At 41.4% G+C, this 17837-nt stretch overlaps 3 protein-coding genes across 6 annotated transcripts in view; 2 read left to right on the top strand and 1 right to left on the bottom strand.

Annotated features, from left to right (window-relative positions):
• fam110b (family with sequence similarity 110 member B) overlaps window positions 1-8146 on the top strand; it is a 49172-nt gene extending 41026 nt beyond the window's left edge. For both annotated transcript variants that reach the window (XM_068701409.1, XM_068701408.1), the window contains 2 exons: window positions 37-449; window positions 1824-8146. In XM_068701409.1, coding sequence (XP_068557510.1) covers window positions 37-449; window positions 1824-2700 — 1290 coding nt within the window. In that variant the 3' untranslated portion in view covers window positions 2701-8146. The remainder of the gene's footprint in view (window positions 1-36; window positions 450-1823) is intronic.
• A 2500-nt stretch (window positions 8147-10646) lies between these two features.
• atg10 (ATG10 autophagy related 10 homolog (S. cerevisiae)) lies at window positions 10647-16696 on the top strand. Its single transcript, XM_068737987.1, has 7 exons — window positions 10647-10881; window positions 11372-11478; window positions 11583-11735; window positions 11900-12116; window positions 13192-13289; window positions 13374-13471; window positions 13551-16696. The coding sequence occupies exons 2-7, from the start codon at window positions 11374-11376 to the stop codon at window positions 13675-13677; spliced, it is 798 nt and encodes a 265-aa protein (XP_068594088.1). The 5' UTR covers window positions 10647-10881; window positions 11372-11373; the 3' UTR covers window positions 13678-16696.
• The window catches only part of LOC137892670 (choline transporter-like protein 5-A), a 60227-nt gene continuing 58067 nt past the window's right edge, over window positions 15678-17837 (bottom strand). For 2 of the 3 annotated variants that reach the window (XM_068737983.1, XM_068737986.1), the window contains one exon: window positions 15678-17797. In XM_068737983.1, the coding sequence (XP_068594084.1) occupies window positions 17700-17797 (98 nt within the window). In that variant the 3' untranslated portion in view covers window positions 15678-17699. The remainder of the gene's footprint in view (window positions 17798-17837) is intronic. The other variant, XM_068737985.1, reaches the window with a different exon arrangement.

Here is a 17837-nt window from a genome sequence, read left to right as displayed (position 1 = left end):
TGTTCATTAACATTTCATTTTGAATCTGTGTCTCAGGTGGAACCAAATCCAAAGCGCCTCAGTGCTGTTGAGAGATTAGAAGCTGACAAGGCCAAGTATGTCAAGAGCCAGGAAGTTATTAACGCCAAGCAGGAGCCAATCAAACCACCTGTGCTGGCTAAGCCTCCCGCTGGTCACACCCTCCTGTCCAAGAGAGGCCCTGGGATTGGTGGAGGAGGAAATGGAGGCGGGATACCTTTCAAAGCATCCAATAACAACGCCAAGTCAGACACGTGTCCAACAAGCAGCGGCAGCAGCAAACGGGGGAATTTAAACCTTGAGATCCTTAAAAATCTGCTTAACTCATCATCCTCTTCAGGAGCAGGACCTGAAGGACTAGGTGGTGGAGCTAAAAGTGCTGTGTTGATGAGGTCATCAGGGGGAATGGCCAGGAGTTGGACACCATCGGGGTAATTTACTAATTTAATATTTAGAAATGGTTATGAGCCATTTTTGTGTTCTAAAATGTCTACTGCAAGTTGTCACCTTGACTGATATTTCCTAAATTATCCCGAACAGGCTTGTGGGGAGTCACCATAGTTTGAACAAAACTACATTAACAAAGCTATTGGCTCATTGTGTCTCCGTTGCCTTTTCATGGATATATCAGTTTGTTTGATGTAAAAGCTCCGTAGTAAATTGTTATTAGCCAGATGAGTGACTTTGTTCTGCTTATTTTTTGTAACCAGTGTAGCATTAAAGCATGGTGGGAGTAGCAAGCTAGTTAGCAGACGGCTGGAAAGTTAGCTAGCTTTCTAATTTCACTATGCTTTAATGCTGCACTAGTTACAGCAAATAAGCCATACAGCCAGTGGCAGCACTGGGTGTAACAGTCCCTCCACCTCACTATCATCATTATAACCACGACAAGCTATGTAGCTAACTAGCTAGCTGCTTCTGCCCTCTTCCTGTTGACCTACAACACTTTAAGGACCCACTGACGTGTGTTGTCACCTTAACAATTTCCAAATAGTTCCATGTCCGTTCTATGCCTTTTCTATTTATATGTTTTGTTCCAAACTCCAGAATATTTTTTTTCCCGATTTGCCTTGTACTTTATACCTCCAAATTACAAGTCACATTCACCCCACATCCTACTACTACTACGGTGTCGATCAATGTTACAGTTTTGGTAGCAAATTTACACCGTTATTACCACTCATTCACATCCCTTGTTCTGTAACTCTCCACTGCCTCTGCTAAAACATCGCTAAGCTAAGCTAGCAGTTCATACAAGTATCTGGACGGTCAGTGATGGTGGAGACTCAAAGGTTGGGACACTGTCACTGCTTTCAGTGTCTGCAAGTAAAAAAGGTGCTTCATATTGGCGAGTAAAACCGTAAGCCGCATGTGACTTGGTTTTATGGAATCTGGATGACCCTGGATGTTTACCTAAGCAATATTGATTACTCGGCCTCTGATTGGCTAGTAGTCAGTGCCTTCATTGTTTAGATTGGTTAGGTTTAGGCATGAGGAGTCAGATTGGTAAGGGTTAGGGTAGGAATATCAGGGTAAACCAATCAGGGGCGAAGTAGGGCGGGTCTCCTGGAGCTGGAACATCGATCTAACAGAGTAGTGGCAGAATGAATGGCCAAGGGGGAACCATGGGCAGGGGATTAGGTATCTGGCTTTGAATGCATTTTTTTAATTTGGGAAGGGGCCATGTCCAAGGTTGTTAAATTACTCTGTATGTCCACAAGGTTGTAAGTCCACATACTTGAATTTGTCTTCCTACCAAATTATACTGCATTACATGTACTTATCTTCTTTTTTTCTGTTCCTAGGATGCCGTTAACCTACCGATCTACAATGACACTTAATGAGCAACCACCAGACTCAGCTCCCAGTCCAAGCACCTCACATTCCCTCCGATCCTTCTCCCATTCCCTGAAGGTCCCTCCGATCAACAGTGGGGGACGTCGCAGTCCACTACAGGGAGGAAACCTCAACCTTAGCAGACGAGGTGAAGGCGTTATAGATCGCTCTCGCTCCCCATTACCACCTCTTCTCACCTCCCACTCCTCCTCCGACCTCCTGCGACTGTGCAATGGCAAGCCACTTCGCACGGCGCGATCCAGCAGCTCCTCAGCTCCACCCCTCCCTCCAAAACCCAACCCTGCCACCCTACCTCCCCCCGCTCTGTCTTTGTCGCTGCCTCCCCCTCGTCCAACTCCATCCCCCTCGCTCTGCGACAACACCGCCCCCCAGTCGCTACCTTGCGATTTCGGAGATTCTTCCAATACTTCAACCGATGCCAATCCGGAGCTTGGTTCATCCGTGGCTCGTCGCTCCTCGCTACACAGATCTAAATCAGACCTGTCAGACCGGTACGCCCGGGCGGGAGCTGACGTGGAACGTTTTTTTAACTACTGCGGCCTGGACCCAGAGGAGCTTGAGGCAGTCGGTCCAGAGAACTTTGCGCGGGCCAACTCAGACATTGTCAGCCTGAACTTTCGATCAGCTTCTATGATCTCCTCAGAATGTGACCGGTCTCGCCGATCTTCTAACGATGGGCTATCAGACGGGGAGGAAGATGAGGAGGAGGAGGCTGGGGAGCGTGTTCCATATGGCATCTCGGCTGTGGAGCGAAACGCAAGAGTCATCAAGTGGCTGTACAGCATCAAACAGGCAAGAGAGACGCAAAAAGTCTCACATGTTTAGGGCAAGCACTACAGTGGAATGGATGTACTTTAAACTACAGGCAAACTGCCCCATCTTTCAGAAGGGATAGATGGACCAGAATCTCTCACAGGTTTACAGACTGTGATCTTGGCGCTGAACTGAAAATTTGTCAAAATTTATAGATGGATGAATGAATGGATGCAAGAGAAAGCCTGACGTGTCTAACAAACCTGGCAAGGAAATTAATGAAGGGATGAGGAAAAGGACTCCAGTCCACTTATGTTTAGAACATCATGAACACTATGACCAGAATGGAATGAAACTTGGACAGTTATATGAACAAACTGTCTCGGTCTGAAGAGACAAACAACCACAGGACATGTCTGAGAACAACTAGTTAATTAATTGTTTCTCTATGGACACTGTATAATCCTACAGACAGTCTGTCAATTTGCTGAAGTAACAAGAGGAGCGAAATGCACTGCGATTTACCAAGGACTCATCAAGTGACCGCCTCACATCGAAGGGTTATAGGCCTTTCTCACGGAGAACATTTTGGCTTGACTAATTAGAGCATTGTAAGTGGGGTTATCTTCCTACATAGCTTGCTAGCTACCTAGCTTTCTATCTGTTCAGTCGACATTAACTCCAACCTTGGTTTTGCCATCTCTGTCCTCTCAGCAGCTCCTGGGGAGCTGAAAGGACACTAGCTAGGCCAACTGCCTTCACCATGCAGACACACAGTAGGAATATACTGAGCTGTCTCTGAGTCAGTGTGGATTGATAGAATGTTTCATGAGTCAGGCGAGTGGCGGATGTCAAAAACACTTCTAAAAACGCATGTTTCTTTGACCAATGTTAGGGCTGTCACTTTGTAAAAATCAAGCCATTGTCCCATTTCCACCCTCTCCGCCCCATAAAAGACATTTTTTTTAATGCAGAGGTGGAAGAAGTAACGTTACTCAGATCTTTGACATTAGTAAAAGTACTAATAACACATGATGTGGCACTGCAGTGTGTTTTAAGGTTGACTTTTTTCCACAATTTTTAAATCTATAGCGTCAAATCCAACATTCTTCTTCACATTAATTCTCAGATGGTTGGTGTCATGATTATCTGGTCACCATAGCTCACTGGTTACCTGCATTTTGCGTTAGCAAAGAGAGAACAACATTAGCCTAGCCTAATGACAATTAACAGATGCATTCAATAGATCAGATCAATACATTTTACCTGCGATTGGAATTAAAAAGTGACAGCCCTAACCATTAACTCCTCATAGCAACTGTCTCTATAGCTCCTGTGTTAACTGAAACATACTACTGGTTGGTCAGGGCCACCATCAACATTAGTAGTTCTACCTGTGTTTTTACTGCAAGTCAAATGTCCACTTTGAGAAAGGCTAATGTCACAGTGTTGATGTCTCCGTTTAAACCAACCTTGAAAAGGGTCCTGACATCTTTGCAAAACAGATACCGAACTCTATCTGTCAAAATTCACATTGGAAAATCAGTGACGCTGGTACACCGTGTGGCCGTGATGAAGTTGATATTGACTGTTAAAGGAACATTTGATCAATTCAACTCGATGGGTTACAAATTGGTCATTAATGAGTCAAATGTTGAGAAAGTCATGAAACACGAACGGTAGTAAGCTAGCTTTAGCTCTTGTTAAGCTAGATGTTGTAATTGTTGAATGAATGCCTTGAAGTGTGTGATGATGACTGAGTGATGAAGGAAACAGAGGACACTGAAGGATTTGGACAGATACACACACAATACAGAATATAATCTCAAGCATACTTATCCGTACAGCATTGAGGTAACATCATCAAATCGTTATGCTGATGATTTATTAACCAACAAACCATTTCACTGGAGAGTTTTAATGTCCTGTGATGGGATGCGGTCATTCAGAGGCCGTTCCACACTGTCGACAACCCTGCTATTTAGAATTCAATGATTTAATACATGTCATTTGGGGGATTTTTTTTCATTAAAATTATGAGATTTGGTCAAATGGTAAATTGTAATAAATGTTATTACTAATGGTGCTGAGCAAGAGTACACTAGATTGTAAACTAATCCAACCTAAAAAGTCAGCCCAGTGTTGCCAACTCTTTTAGAATGAAAGTAGCTAGCAGCATTAGCTCCAAAAGATGCTAAATCTTCCCTCCAAAGCCCCTCCCCCAAAATAATCAATCGTTTCATTCAGCCCAAATTGGACAAGCTCATTACAGTCCTGTGACCACCAAAGTTACCAGATTTTATTTCGAAGATTACCAAATGATCAAATTGAATTATATAATTTATATTTTACTGTTACGATTTGAAAGAATGTAGTTATCAAATCGTCAGAGATTAATTGTATTATTAATGATTTAACCAGCTGTAAAAATTCTTAACTGAAAGTGTTAGATCGTCAATCGTCTCCAACTCTTAACTGCAGCTGTTGCTGACAGGTTTATTCAGCAGTAAATAATTCAATGTAATTATGCGAGTTTGCCAAACTACTATATGACACTCAGCTGTTGTCTGGTCAGTGTGCTCTCTGCATGCTGGTGTTTGCATTATGTATGTAAGAAGATATGTAGGGTGGTTTCCTTGATGACGAAGCATTACTCTTCATCATTACGTTTGATCGATGGAGTGTCTTTATTCTCTTCAAAAAGACAACGCTCCATCTTCTACATGAATGATTTAGATGTAAGGGATAAATGATTGAGGTGGAAGTGATCAGCCTCTGCTAATAATGCTCATTATCAGATCAGAACCGTTTATTTGCCGAGGCATGTTGCACATACAAGGAATTTGACATAGCGGGTGGTGCATAACATTAAACAATCAACAACATCCACACAGTGCAAAAAATAGAAACATATCAATTGAATACACCAACCTGGTTCGGTAAAGTGCAGCAGGACCTGCTTCCAATCCCAAGGTTATTTTCCTCTGTTGGCTCCGTGTCACGGTGATACGGGTCAAAATGGTCCAATGAATGAGTTACCGGTCAGTCCGCATGACTCCCGTTAGTGAATTGTTTTACAGACATTCACACGCACATCTGTGGGAGAATTAAAGGTCAAAGAACCAGAAAGTCTCGAGTTGTATGAGCAGTGAAGTGTCCTTTAAACAGAGATGGCAATCTGCGATGAAATGACACTTCAAGCAGGACACCAAAACTCTCCTTCCAAAACAGTGTTGATTATGTAGACCACCAGGCCCCTTACCTACACTGAGAGCAATACTATAATGAAGCTGTCTGTTCACTCTTACAGCACAGTATGGCATAGGAGGGTGGAAGGGAGTGCTCGTCTATTACGTCAAAGAACACTCCGTACTGCGTTTACGGTGTGATTTCTTGTCGATGCCCTCGACTCTGCTGCTCCATCCGCCTCTCTATCTGTCCAAAACCTGTGTCTTCACCCTATGTCTTTCCCTGGTAACGAAGGGGGTGCCGAATTACCCTCACCCTCGTAGTCTGTCCACATGTCTGCACGTCGCTGACACGTCTCAAGGCCTGAAGCCATATAGGTGTGAATGCAGCGCCTCAGTCAGCGTCTAGTAAACTGTCAGTGTGTCTGTCTGCCACCTCCCTTCCCCTCACCCTCAAGTGTGTCAACAGCAGAAACTCTGCTAGGCTTACTTCACTTCCATGCACAATAAATACCTATTTAGCTGACAATATGGACAGAAAAGTAACATGTTTCAGCTTTTCAGAAAGACCCATGAAATCTGATTCACCTATCCGCTATGATCTAGTTAAACTTAACTCAAGGCTTTAAAGGGACAGTGTGTAGGATTACCGTCTAGTGGTGTGGTTGCAAACAACTGACTACCCGTCTGCTTACTCCTTCCTTTCTGAGATCTAGTTGACGTGAATCGCAGAGTGCAAAACCGCGGTAACGCTGGTCGCCTCGCTCAGAGGCCATCCATATCATAATAACCAACACAGCCTCACAGCAGTTCGTGAAATACAAATACAAAATACAATCTATTGGTTTTATGTACAGAAACACCAATTGTCTGTATTTTTCATGTCGCTCAGAACTTTGTTTTTGGACCACATTATGTCAACAATGAAAGTTTAGGTTTAGGCAATACAATCACTTAATTAAGTTTTGGAAAAACATCTTGGTTGACCAATCCAGCTCCCCTCCCACAAACCGAAAGTGGTCTTTTTGGATATTAAAAACTATTTCACTTGCTCTGCATTTCATTTGTGTCCACCATGAAAAAGACAATTTGTCTGTACATGAAACCAATAGATTGCATTTCCTGATCATTTCACAACCTAACATGATACTGGGCTCTTATAACATCACTTTAAGAGCAACGGTAGTCAGAAAGCGGTACCACAGTATCACACTCTGCGGCTCACAGAATCGCAGGTTAACAAGCGTGTCGGAGAACTACGGTGTTCTTCAGGTAACGAAACCAACGCTGAAGGATCTCTCCAGTGTTTGGTTTGACTGTTCTGGGATGTAAAGGGCTCATTCTAATCTAATGAAAACAATTCCTAGTTTCAGGTGATTATACAGTAATTAGTTATGAATATTATATTCCATGTCTGCTAAGAGATCTCCCGAAATGCTACACACTTGTCCTTTAAGGCCAAAAAGTCTCCTTTTTTTGTTGAAACCGTACTTTATAAGCACAAGTACGCACATGTCCTGATTAAATCCTCATGGAAGTCATAATTACACTTGTGAAAAAGCCTCAGCGTGGCTTCACACCAGCCTTAAAACGTCTCACACGGTGGTTACAGACCTGCCATGAACAACTAGTTCAAATAAGAGTGAATCTAGCATGATTGGGTAAAATGGCATTGTGGGAGTTGTAGGAAGTTTCACCGTTTTGACACATCCCTTTCTTGCTAAATAGACTGAAGTGGAAGTGAAGTGAACCCTCTGCCCCCCCGCTCTGAGCTCAGGGTTGTTCTAGCATGTTCCTGTCCAGAACCCTGATGTGTCCTTCCCATGCGTCTACTTCTGGAACGCAGAAAAACCCTCCTGCTTCTCGCTGTCAGCATTAATAAAGACAATGTCCAACTCTTCTGGCAGTCTCATCATGCTTCAGTTTCTCCTCTTTCTACATTTTTTTATAACTTTTGGATTGACAGATAGAGTTCTTCTGTGGTACTTGCTTTTGTTTTTATTTTTTCTTCTCTGTGTAAATGCTGTAAGAACAAATGTATATATTTGATTTTAAAAAGCCATGTGTTGGATTTCAGTTTTTCTTTCTCCGTCTGAAGGTTTACGTGTTACAAAAGATTCCGAACAAAAAAACTGCTGTGTTGCTCTTTGCCCTCGGTACAGAACTGCCTGATCAAACTGGGCGGGAGCGTCTCAAAGACGTAGTGTTGACGTGTGTTTCGACGTGGAAACTGTTGCATTTTGCTTGATTGGAAAAAAAAAAAAAAAAAGTGTTCATGTTTTGTTTCTTTTGACTATTTCAATAAATGGCTTCTTTTGCCATGTCTCTCACTGAGGTCTTTTGTGTCCGTCCCCTAAAGTGAAACTAACTTTTGCTGGACAGCAACCGCTGTGACCGCAAGGTGGCAACTACAATTTAACGGAACATTGAATTAATCTTTATTTACAAAGATTTTCTTGAGGCAGGATGAATTCTACGGAGCCCTTGAGGTGACTTTATTTTTTACTTTACCAAAGCACATACGCCCTTTAAAAAGGGTCAGTTCACCCTAAAATCCCAAAATATATATTTTTCATCTTACCTGTAGTGTTATTTATCATTCTAGAGAGGCTCATCCTGGGCTGAGCTGTTAGCCAGCAGAGTAGATGCACGCTTCCTTCTGCCCAGTGATACGGTTGTTTGGTAGAAAGAAAGAAGTTCCTACACCAAACTGCTCACACATACACTTAGTGGTGCTGATGCTCTCCCTCTGCCCAATACAGAGGTGCAGGGTTGACTTCTTTATGAAGAACAGGTTAACATCGCACTGGTTCCCACAACAAAAAACAATTGGATTTTTCCATCAGATTTTGTATCATTAGTTCAGCAAAATCATTTTCACGAATTTCCACTTCTTTTATTTCTGAATACAATGGGCAGCAGCAAAAAGCTAATGTTGTAGGGTTTGTAGTCTCATCTAGCCATTTTTAAGACACTTAAAAGCTTCAAAAGTAATGAGAGGTGTGTCCACTGAGGTATTTATATCATAGAACAAAACAATACATAGTTTGTGTTAACTACAGAGAACCAAAAACCTGCTGACCCTTTGGTTTGCCAAGAAGTGCAGTGGATTTTGGCTCAAAATGTTACTGATTATGACCATAAGTCATTTCACTACATTACTGGAAAGTCACCTCAAAATGCATTGGAACACATTCAGAATTTTGTCATATTTGAACTGTCATTAAATAAAATGACCCTGACTATGACCATGTCAAATTGAATGTGAAAATTCACCTCAAAAAGCACACTAACACATTTTGATTTCCTCATGTCTGAGCTGGCAAACTATCTGAAACTGGCAAACCTCATAAAGAAGTTGAAATATGGGCAAATTGATAATGGGCTCCAATCCATTTTAAAGTGACTTTCCAGTAATTAAATGTACACTGAAACTACTTATGGTCATAATCCATAATCCATTTTGCTTCTCAACAAACCTATGGAAACGTTTTGTATCAAATTAGGACCTCTTTGGTGATGTCACATATTCAATAAGACTTGTTATGTATTATGTGTAATATAATGTGAGACATGATGGCTGTAGTGAGTCTTAAAGGGATAGTTCAGGTGTTTTGTATTATATATTCAAAATTACATTTTGGTACCTTACCAGCATGATTAAATGTGCATTGAAATCCACTGAAGATGAACAAAAAGAATACCTATACCTGTCCAAATTATTCAGCTCTCAGTCCGCATCTCCTATCCCCACACAATTTATATATGGAATTCATTTTTTTTAATAAAAAGTTCTCCAACAGATTCACCGGGTCTGTAATAACAAACAGTTTATACCGTTTGACCAACTAACAGTATGTTAACTGAGAACAAGGTTCTTCAAAAACCATGTTCCACCCAAAACAAAAGAAGTTCATTACAAGATAATCACTGATGTTTACCCTTCCAGTGAATTTTTCAGATTTAGGTTTGGCTTTGAGAGTAATTAGGTTATTTTCTGTAAAGGTGATATTGAAACAACTTCTCTTATTCTGGGAAAAAATGATGGGAATGATTAATTAGCAAATCCACAGAAATGCTGATCATAGTAGTATTATCTTTACTGTTATATGAAGAAAAAAAATCGACCTAAGGATGTATGTTTTTGTAATTTTAACTGAATTCTTTATTCATAAGGAAACATTTCTGAAGACCCCACCCTTCTGCATGTGCTACTATGAAACTCAACTCTAGAGTCCTTGGAATTAATGAAATCCAAATATGCCAAAGGTTCTATATATTACGAGAAAATTATCTGACCCTAACAATCACTCAACAATGTGTTTTTTCATTATTATGCATCTTTTGTTTTTACTTGTTTTATCTATACTATTTAGTTTTTTTAGGATTAATTATGCTCATATATATACTTTTCTTTAAATTGTGTTATTGTGTGTGTAAATGTGTTAATGTGGTATCTGCTCAGTTAGATCACTTCATAATTGAAATGATTGCCTTATTGTTTGTAAATCCAGCTCGTGAAGTGACGACACATTCTGGCGCTGACATGTTTCGAGCCGCAGCTCTAATGGGCTATTTGCTGTCATCTAGCGGTTGTACAGACAAACAACAAGACAAACGACAGTTCAAAGACCAACGAATGACACGAGCTATATTTAATTAAATCTATATTATATAAAGAGGTTTCTAAATATTTTGGTAATTTTGACAATCTTTCCCTAATGAATCTGTTATTTTACAGATCTGTATAATCATTTTAAATGGTGACGGTAATAGTCACGTGATCTCCCGACCCGGAAGTGAAACGTTGGTTCTGCAGCTGCTGTTCCTTCGTGCGACCCGTCCAGCAAGTAAGAGTGGAATATAAACTGTCCGGTGTCTGTTGCTCTGTGTTTGTGTGTTTGAGCTTCGGTTGGGTCGGAACCTCCCGTCGGCCACACGGTAACGTTACGCTGCGTCATGTTCTACGCATGCGCTGATGACTGCGTGTAACGTTAAGGGTTCATCGGTACACACATTCTCCCGTCGGTAGCAGAGATTAAGGTGTACTGAACTGCATTCTGAGGTACTTGTACTGGAGTATTTTTGCTACTTTATACTTCCGCTTCACCACAGTTCCGAGGGAAATATTGTACTTTTTACTGCACTACAATTATCTGACAGCAGGAGGAGGTACTGCTTACTATTCAGATTAAGATTGCACATAGAATTTTTTTTTACAGTTTATAAAATATATATATTTTTAATTCTATAAATACGCAACAGTGTTTAAAGTATTTAAAAGAAGCTACACTTCCACCAGCAACAATATTAAAGTGCTGCCTGCATCAGCAATGTTAATATAATATCTATGAAAGAGGCCTCCCGCACAATGATAAAACAAGTGAAACCTTCCACTACTGTCAAACGCAGCAGGTAGTGCAGGTTATATATATATATATATATATATATATATATATATATATATATATATATCTATCTCATTGTTATATAATAGTGGTAATGTGTTATTCATATCACTCATGTACCGCCCCCTCCACCGTGTCCCCTTGCAGAGATGAGCTGCTGTGTGCTGGATGAGGAGAGCTTCCGTCTCTGCTGCAGGCTCCTCCTGCAGCGGTCGGAGCAGCTGAGAGACGGCTGGAGCTGGGAGGCCGTCCAGGTGAGGAGGTCTGGACTGGTCACATGTCATAGACAGAGGCCCCGACAGCCTGCCGTGGGCCCCCCTGAACGTGGTTAACGGTGCTTTCTGATCCGGGGCTGCAGGGTTCGGAGGAGGGCTACCTGAGGAAGACCGCTCTCAGGTCGGTCGTCATCGACCCAAGCCCGGCTCGTGACCAGGAAGGATCGGGTTCGGACTCGGAGCCACGCACTTCCTGTCAGTCCTGTCCTGATCAGCAGGGCCGGGAGAAGGAAGAGGTGAAACATGGCAACATTTATTTTGTTTCCATCTTTGCCTTGACTAAATATCACTGAATTATATCCTTCAGTGGTATTAAAATGACCCTTTAACTAACATGTTAAACTAATACCATGCACAATCATTAACTTTATTCCATTCACCACCGCCTCTCTTCCTCCAGTCTGGTCTTGTTGCCTCAGTGGGTACTGACTGTGTCAGCGGTGCCATAGATGATGATGATGATGATGATGATGATGATGGTGGTGATGGTGATGATGAAGATGACGGGGTCTGTACGGTGACTGAAGGCAGCAGCCAGGTGCTTCAGTACGAGTATCACATCCTGCACTCCTGCAGCTACGCTGCTCCTGTGCTCTACTTCAGAGCCTTCACTCAGGGTGAGTCAGTCACTACACACACACACACACACACACACACACACACACACACACACACACACATATGCTAGTGTATTGAATATGAATGCATAATGTATATGATGATGTTATGTGATATCAGCATATTACAATCACACCACAGAGCTCTAATACAAACTTTATTCATATAGCACCTTTAAAAGCAGTTTACAAAGAAACAGACAAAAAAAAGCAAAAGCAGGACACAACTAAAGTCAAATTTAGACACAAAGACAAAAGACAGTGAAGAAAAGACAAATGATGGCGAAAAATGAAATAGTACAACAGATAAAAACAATAAAAACATGTCAATAAAATAAATAGAACTAGAAAGAAAAACAGTAAAAAGACAATGTCAGATAAAAGCAAGTCTATAAAATGGGTTTTAAAGGGCCAGTGTGTAAAATTTCGGGGGATCTATTAGCAGAACTGGAATTTAATATTCATAACTATCTTTTCATTACAACTAATATATAATCACCTGAAACTAAGAATCATTGTCTGATTGTCGTTTTTGTTTGCTGAGAAGGAGCCCTTAACCTGTACTTAGGGAGCTGCTTTTCCACCATGTTGCACCACCATGTTTCTACCATAGCCCAGAAGGGACAAAAATCCTCCACACTGTCCCTTTAAGAAGCGATTTAAAAGAGATTACTGATTTCATGTAATGTCCAAAGCAACAATATATTCCTTTTTTATAGACAACACTTTTCAGCATGTGCATACAACTGATTATAAATGATAAATATACAAAAGCTCCACAACCACAAACACACTTATGAAAGCAAAACAAAGAGCTGCACAGTTTTTGCACACACACACACACACACACACACACACACACACACACACACACACACACACACACACACACACACACACACACATAAACACACACACATAAACACACAACGCTGCGTTTCTTTTTATTCGACCCAAACATCAGACAAAAGTTGTCATCGGTTTCTTCTGGAAAACACGTTGTGTACAGTATTTTCTGTGCATGCCCTCAGTGATATCTGTGCTTTGTCTTCTTCCTCGCGTGTCACCACATCAGAGGGGAGGAGCCTGTCGTTGGAGGAGGTGTGGAGCTCCGTCCATCCCAGCTTCAGGCTTCGGCTTCAGAGCAGCCCTCTGAATACCATCACTCTGCAGGTAAAACAGCCGTCAGCTGTTCCAACCCCCCCCCCCTCCTCCTCAGAGCTCCACTGACCTCTCCCCTCTGTGTCTGTGTGTCAGGAGCATCCTCTGCTGGGTCAGCCCTTCTTCATGCTCCACCCCTGCAGGACAGAGGAGTTCATGAGGCCCGTGCTGCAGGCGGCTCAGGACCAACACAGGTAGGAAAGAAACCAGTTGCAGAGGGTTCCTCATGTCATACAGTGTTTATCAGATATCTGTCTCTGTGTGTCTGTGCAGACCGGTGAACTACGTGCTGTCGTGGCTCAGTGTTGTGGGTCCTGTGGTGGGTCTGGACGTCCCTTTGAAGTACTCCACCCAGCTTTGTCCTGCAGCCTCGCCCAGCAGCAGCACTGAGCCAGACTAAGGCTGTCGGCATCACCGTGGAGTCTCTCTGTAGGCTGGATTATGAATCGGGCAACTGCCCCGGTGCCCGAAATCCTCAGAAGCACTGAAGGCACAGGGTTATTAGTGTGGTGGGGAGACCGTGGCTAAGTGGAGAGCAGGGCCGCCTTTCAATCAGAGGGTCGGTGGTTCGATCCCCAGCTCCTGCTCTGCTCATGTCAATGTGTCCTTGAGCAAGACACTTAACCTTACCAACCCAACTTAACCCCAAAATCGCTCCCGTGTGCCTACGGTGTATAGATACTGAATTGTAAGTTGCTTTGCATAAAAGCAAGTCTGCTAAATGACTGTAATGTACGCAAAAAAACCTGAAATAGTAATAAGGGCCTTGGTTATCTTCTGCGTTTGTACCTGATCTGGAGGCTGTGTTTTGTAGAGGGCCGACTAAAAGTTTCAATACTTTTAGTTTTACTTAAGATATTATGTGTACATGAGGCATATCCCTACAGAAATGAGAGAATATCTATTGCCTCCACACAGCTCTCAACATGGCGACAGCTTAGCCGGTGGCAAGCAGCTAACGGGGATAACTGCGCTAGCTGTGCAAGCAACGCTAACAGTGTTTACCTGGGACACGATCACATGCACTAACATGCACTAAAAGCACACGCAGCCGGCCCGGCTGTGTAAACCAAGCAGAGAAGCTGTGATAACACACAGAGGGAGAGGCATTACTCTCTATATGTTCACATAGATAATAGTTGTTTAATTCTATATTAATGCTCTGAATATCGTCAAGAGAACCTTTGAAATAATTGCACTATGGCCACATCAACTGAGATAAAACAGAGAAAAAAATGAATAAATAAAAAACATAATAAAGAACTATATTAGTTGGCGGAAGAATGATTATATCAATACATTTTTTCATTTTTGGTTGCTGTGTGTTTATTGTCAGGTGTATGTAGTAAGTGTTTTAAAAAAACAAGCCACATGAGGCAGTGATTTACAGGGGGTCTACGGAGGTTTTAGGCACTCCGCTCACAACCGTTTGTGTGGCTTACTGCTTAAGATGAATATAGGGGAAGGAGGGATGTAACTAGCAGCTGCATAATCTCTCAGCCAGTTGAACAATTGATAAATTGAACATTTCTCCTGTGTTAAAAGGGATTGAATTCCTAAATTAAATAAGTATGAGTGATATGTCGACTCAATGGCCTCAAACTGCTCAGGACGGGGCTAACCAATTGCAGCCCTGAAGGACAGCTTTGGCTCCAAATTTCCACATTTTTGAGTTCTGACTCCAATTAATGGGGTCAAATCGGACATCAAAGATTTCTCAGAGAGACTGGGGCAGGCAGAAGATCAGATGATGACGTAGAGGACGATAAAACGATAAAGATTCTAGAAACAGGTGTCTGAACTCCCCTCCAAAACAAATGAGCTGGAAAACTGGAAATGATGCTCATGACTCTTGAATCACAAAGGGCAATTCAGTGGCTTTGCTGGAGAAGTGACTACCTGACACCCTGGGTGCGGAGACCTTCCCTGCTCTGCTGATTATCTCAAAGGTCTCAATTCGATTCTCTTTTCTGGCCCCTTAAAAACATTAGTTGAGTATCTTTAGAAAACCCAAAGGGTGATGATTCACAATAAACAAGGTAGATGTCTGATATCTGATTCTACTAATACGTAAATGGTCTGAACCTGTGTGATCCTTTGAAGAGTTTCAACTCTGATACACTAGAATTAAAGGTTACTCCTCCAATTTTAAATCATACTCATACATTGATTATTTTCTCTTTTGCAGCACTGTGCTCTTCTCTGTGGTACATCGTAATCCTGAGGAAGACATTAGTAAAAGATATAATGCAGCAACGTTTTGTTTGCAGATGATACAACTGTGTTTAGTTGTGGTCTGATTTTGAGTTAGCAGTGGAAACAGAAGTGAAGCTTTAAATATCACAAAGCTGCCTTTTGTCATTTCATCTTTTAGTTCAACATAAGCACTGAAGACAGAGACACGTTTATTCTTTTTTTAATCAAGATATGAACATTCTATTATATTTGAACCAACTTACAAATATAAAAAAAACACATTGCAAATACAAAAATGAATCCATCTTATGAAAATGAACAGGGAGTGTTTGAAACCGTGGTTTAACATAGCAAAAGAGAATAATTTTCAACTCATTGTGAACAGTGATAATAATAATAATATAGCAGATGTCTCTGTGTAAATCCATATCTTTAGCATAATTTCTGTTAAAAGCTGCTCAGCAAGGTCTGTAGTCACTGACCTTGAGTTTTATGGTCTATGACTTGCTTTTATCGGACAAACATACATTTGTGATGTGCTATTGTGTGTAGCTTTGTATTGTTTTTTTTATTTTTGTATATCTTTGTATTGTGTCTCTACCTTGTACTGTTTGCTATTGTGCTTTCCTTGTGTTGACCTGCCAAGGGACTACAGATGTGAATTAGCTTAAAGCTATAATGGCCCCTTTTAAATAAAAAAAAAAGACATTTGCAGTACTTCCTATGTTACATCATAAAAAACGGATATATCAAGACTGGACTGAAAAGGAAGTACTAATCCAGAATTTGACCAAATCCTAAAGACCCTGTGGGTTTGACTCTTGGTTTTCAGAGAGATGTAGATGTTCTTATACAGTATACTGATTAAATACTAATGTCACACAAGTAAGGAATGTTACAGTGATAGTTTGTGACTGTGTGTATTGTGAGGTCTTCAGTATGGCTGGCTGAAGCGCCAGGTGCACACTGTACTGTGTTTTGGTCTCAGGTGAATCTACAGTACAGGCCACGCCACAGCAGAAGACTGATTTGAGCCGGGCTCGTGTCGGACATGTCTTTCTATTGTGCCTGTACAGCCTCTCACACATATGCTGGTTGGTGAAATAATACACCATTAACAAGGAAACAGATTACTTACTTATCTCTTGTTTTAAGAGTTCTTTGAGACATTTTTTGAGTTTATTAAACATTTGCGGCGATCTCAGCGCAGCAGAAACCATAAATGTGTCTTTATTCATTCATTTTTCATGATTCAACTGTCACTGCATCCCACAAATAAATGAGTCTGAGCGGACGCATTTCATAAATGTGCTTCCATTACCACCAACTTTCTAAAGACGCAAATAATTTCACTGTAACTGTGTGTGTCTATCAGCGCTGATCTTTGTGAATTGGACTGTTTTTGCACTGAAGCTCATTTGCATAAAAAGGGCCCAATTATGCTCAAAATGTATGAATTTACTGTAATTACAATTGAATGTGAAAACCTAACTAGGGACAATAGTTTGAAATGGGGAATAGGGTTAAACTCTCTGTGTAGCACATCAGTGTCATGCTTTGTATTGAAACTGTTAAATTACATCATCCCTATTAAATAAAAATCTAATAATCTAACCTAAATACATCTGAATAAATAAAAAAGGAGCGCTGAGATTTGCTTGGCAGCACAGTTAGAGGTGCTTTGAGAACTACACAGTTTCTTTACGTCTTATTCGCAGGTTTTGCAGCCGCAAAAGCCTAACAATCCTTTTGTGAATTCACTCCTGAATCTTAATACAAAACGGCATTCTTCTCACTTATTCTTCTCACTTACTCGTTTGAGAGTTTAAATATTACATGAGACCAAGAATGGCACAGCGTTAAAAACACAGGCAGTAAGTCAGTGCATTGGTGTAGCAGAACCTCCTGGATCCAGCAGAGGCCTCATTTTAACTTTCATCTGGTTCTGACTTTGTTATGTTTTAAAAAGTCTTCCTTTCTGATTGAAGTATCGGTTTCATACATTGTTCACATTTAGATTTCAGGAGGAGTTGCCCTCCTGTGTGTGTCGACACAGGTTTATTGGTAGTGAACTTACAGGGTCTCCACAGAGGATCAGACCCGTCGTCTTTCTGTAGTCTCTAATTTCTTCAGTGTGGAGGCCTTGGCCAGGTGACGTCTGTGCAGGACTGTTGGATGAAGACCGACCAGACTGGCTGCTGACACCGTGGGTAGGAGGAATGGATATCAACGCGACTGACTGGATTTTCCCAGAATTCTGTGCAGCTCTGGGGACATGAGGAAAGGTTTCTCTGAACTACCATCATGTCTCTCCAAGTCATCACCTGGTTGGATTGATTAAATGGAGGGACAGATCAAATGGAA

This window comes from Cebidichthys violaceus, unplaced genomic scaffold, assembly GCF_023349555.1.
Source record: "Cebidichthys violaceus isolate CVI_PGR_0920_01 unplaced genomic scaffold, fCebVio1.0.p SCAF_8, whole genome shotgun sequence".
Taxonomy (NCBI): domain Eukaryota; kingdom Metazoa; phylum Chordata; class Actinopteri; order Perciformes; family Stichaeidae; genus Cebidichthys; species Cebidichthys violaceus.
Note: the sequence above shows the minus strand (reverse complement) of the source record. Positions and strands in the feature narration are given on the sequence as shown.

Coding starts and splice junctions, on each gene's coding strand:
- atg10 (XM_068737987.1), top strand. CDS start 11,374: ATGAGCTGCTGTGTGCTGGATGAGGAGAGCTTCCGTCTCTGCTGCAGG. Junction 11,479..11,582: donor GGAGCTGGGAGGCCGTCCAG/GTGAGGAGGTCT, acceptor CCGGGGCTGCAG/GGTTCGGAGGAGGGCTACCT. Junction 13,290..13,373: donor TGAATACCATCACTCTGCAG/GTAAAACAGCCG, acceptor TCTGTGTGTCAG/GAGCATCCTCTGCTGGGTCA.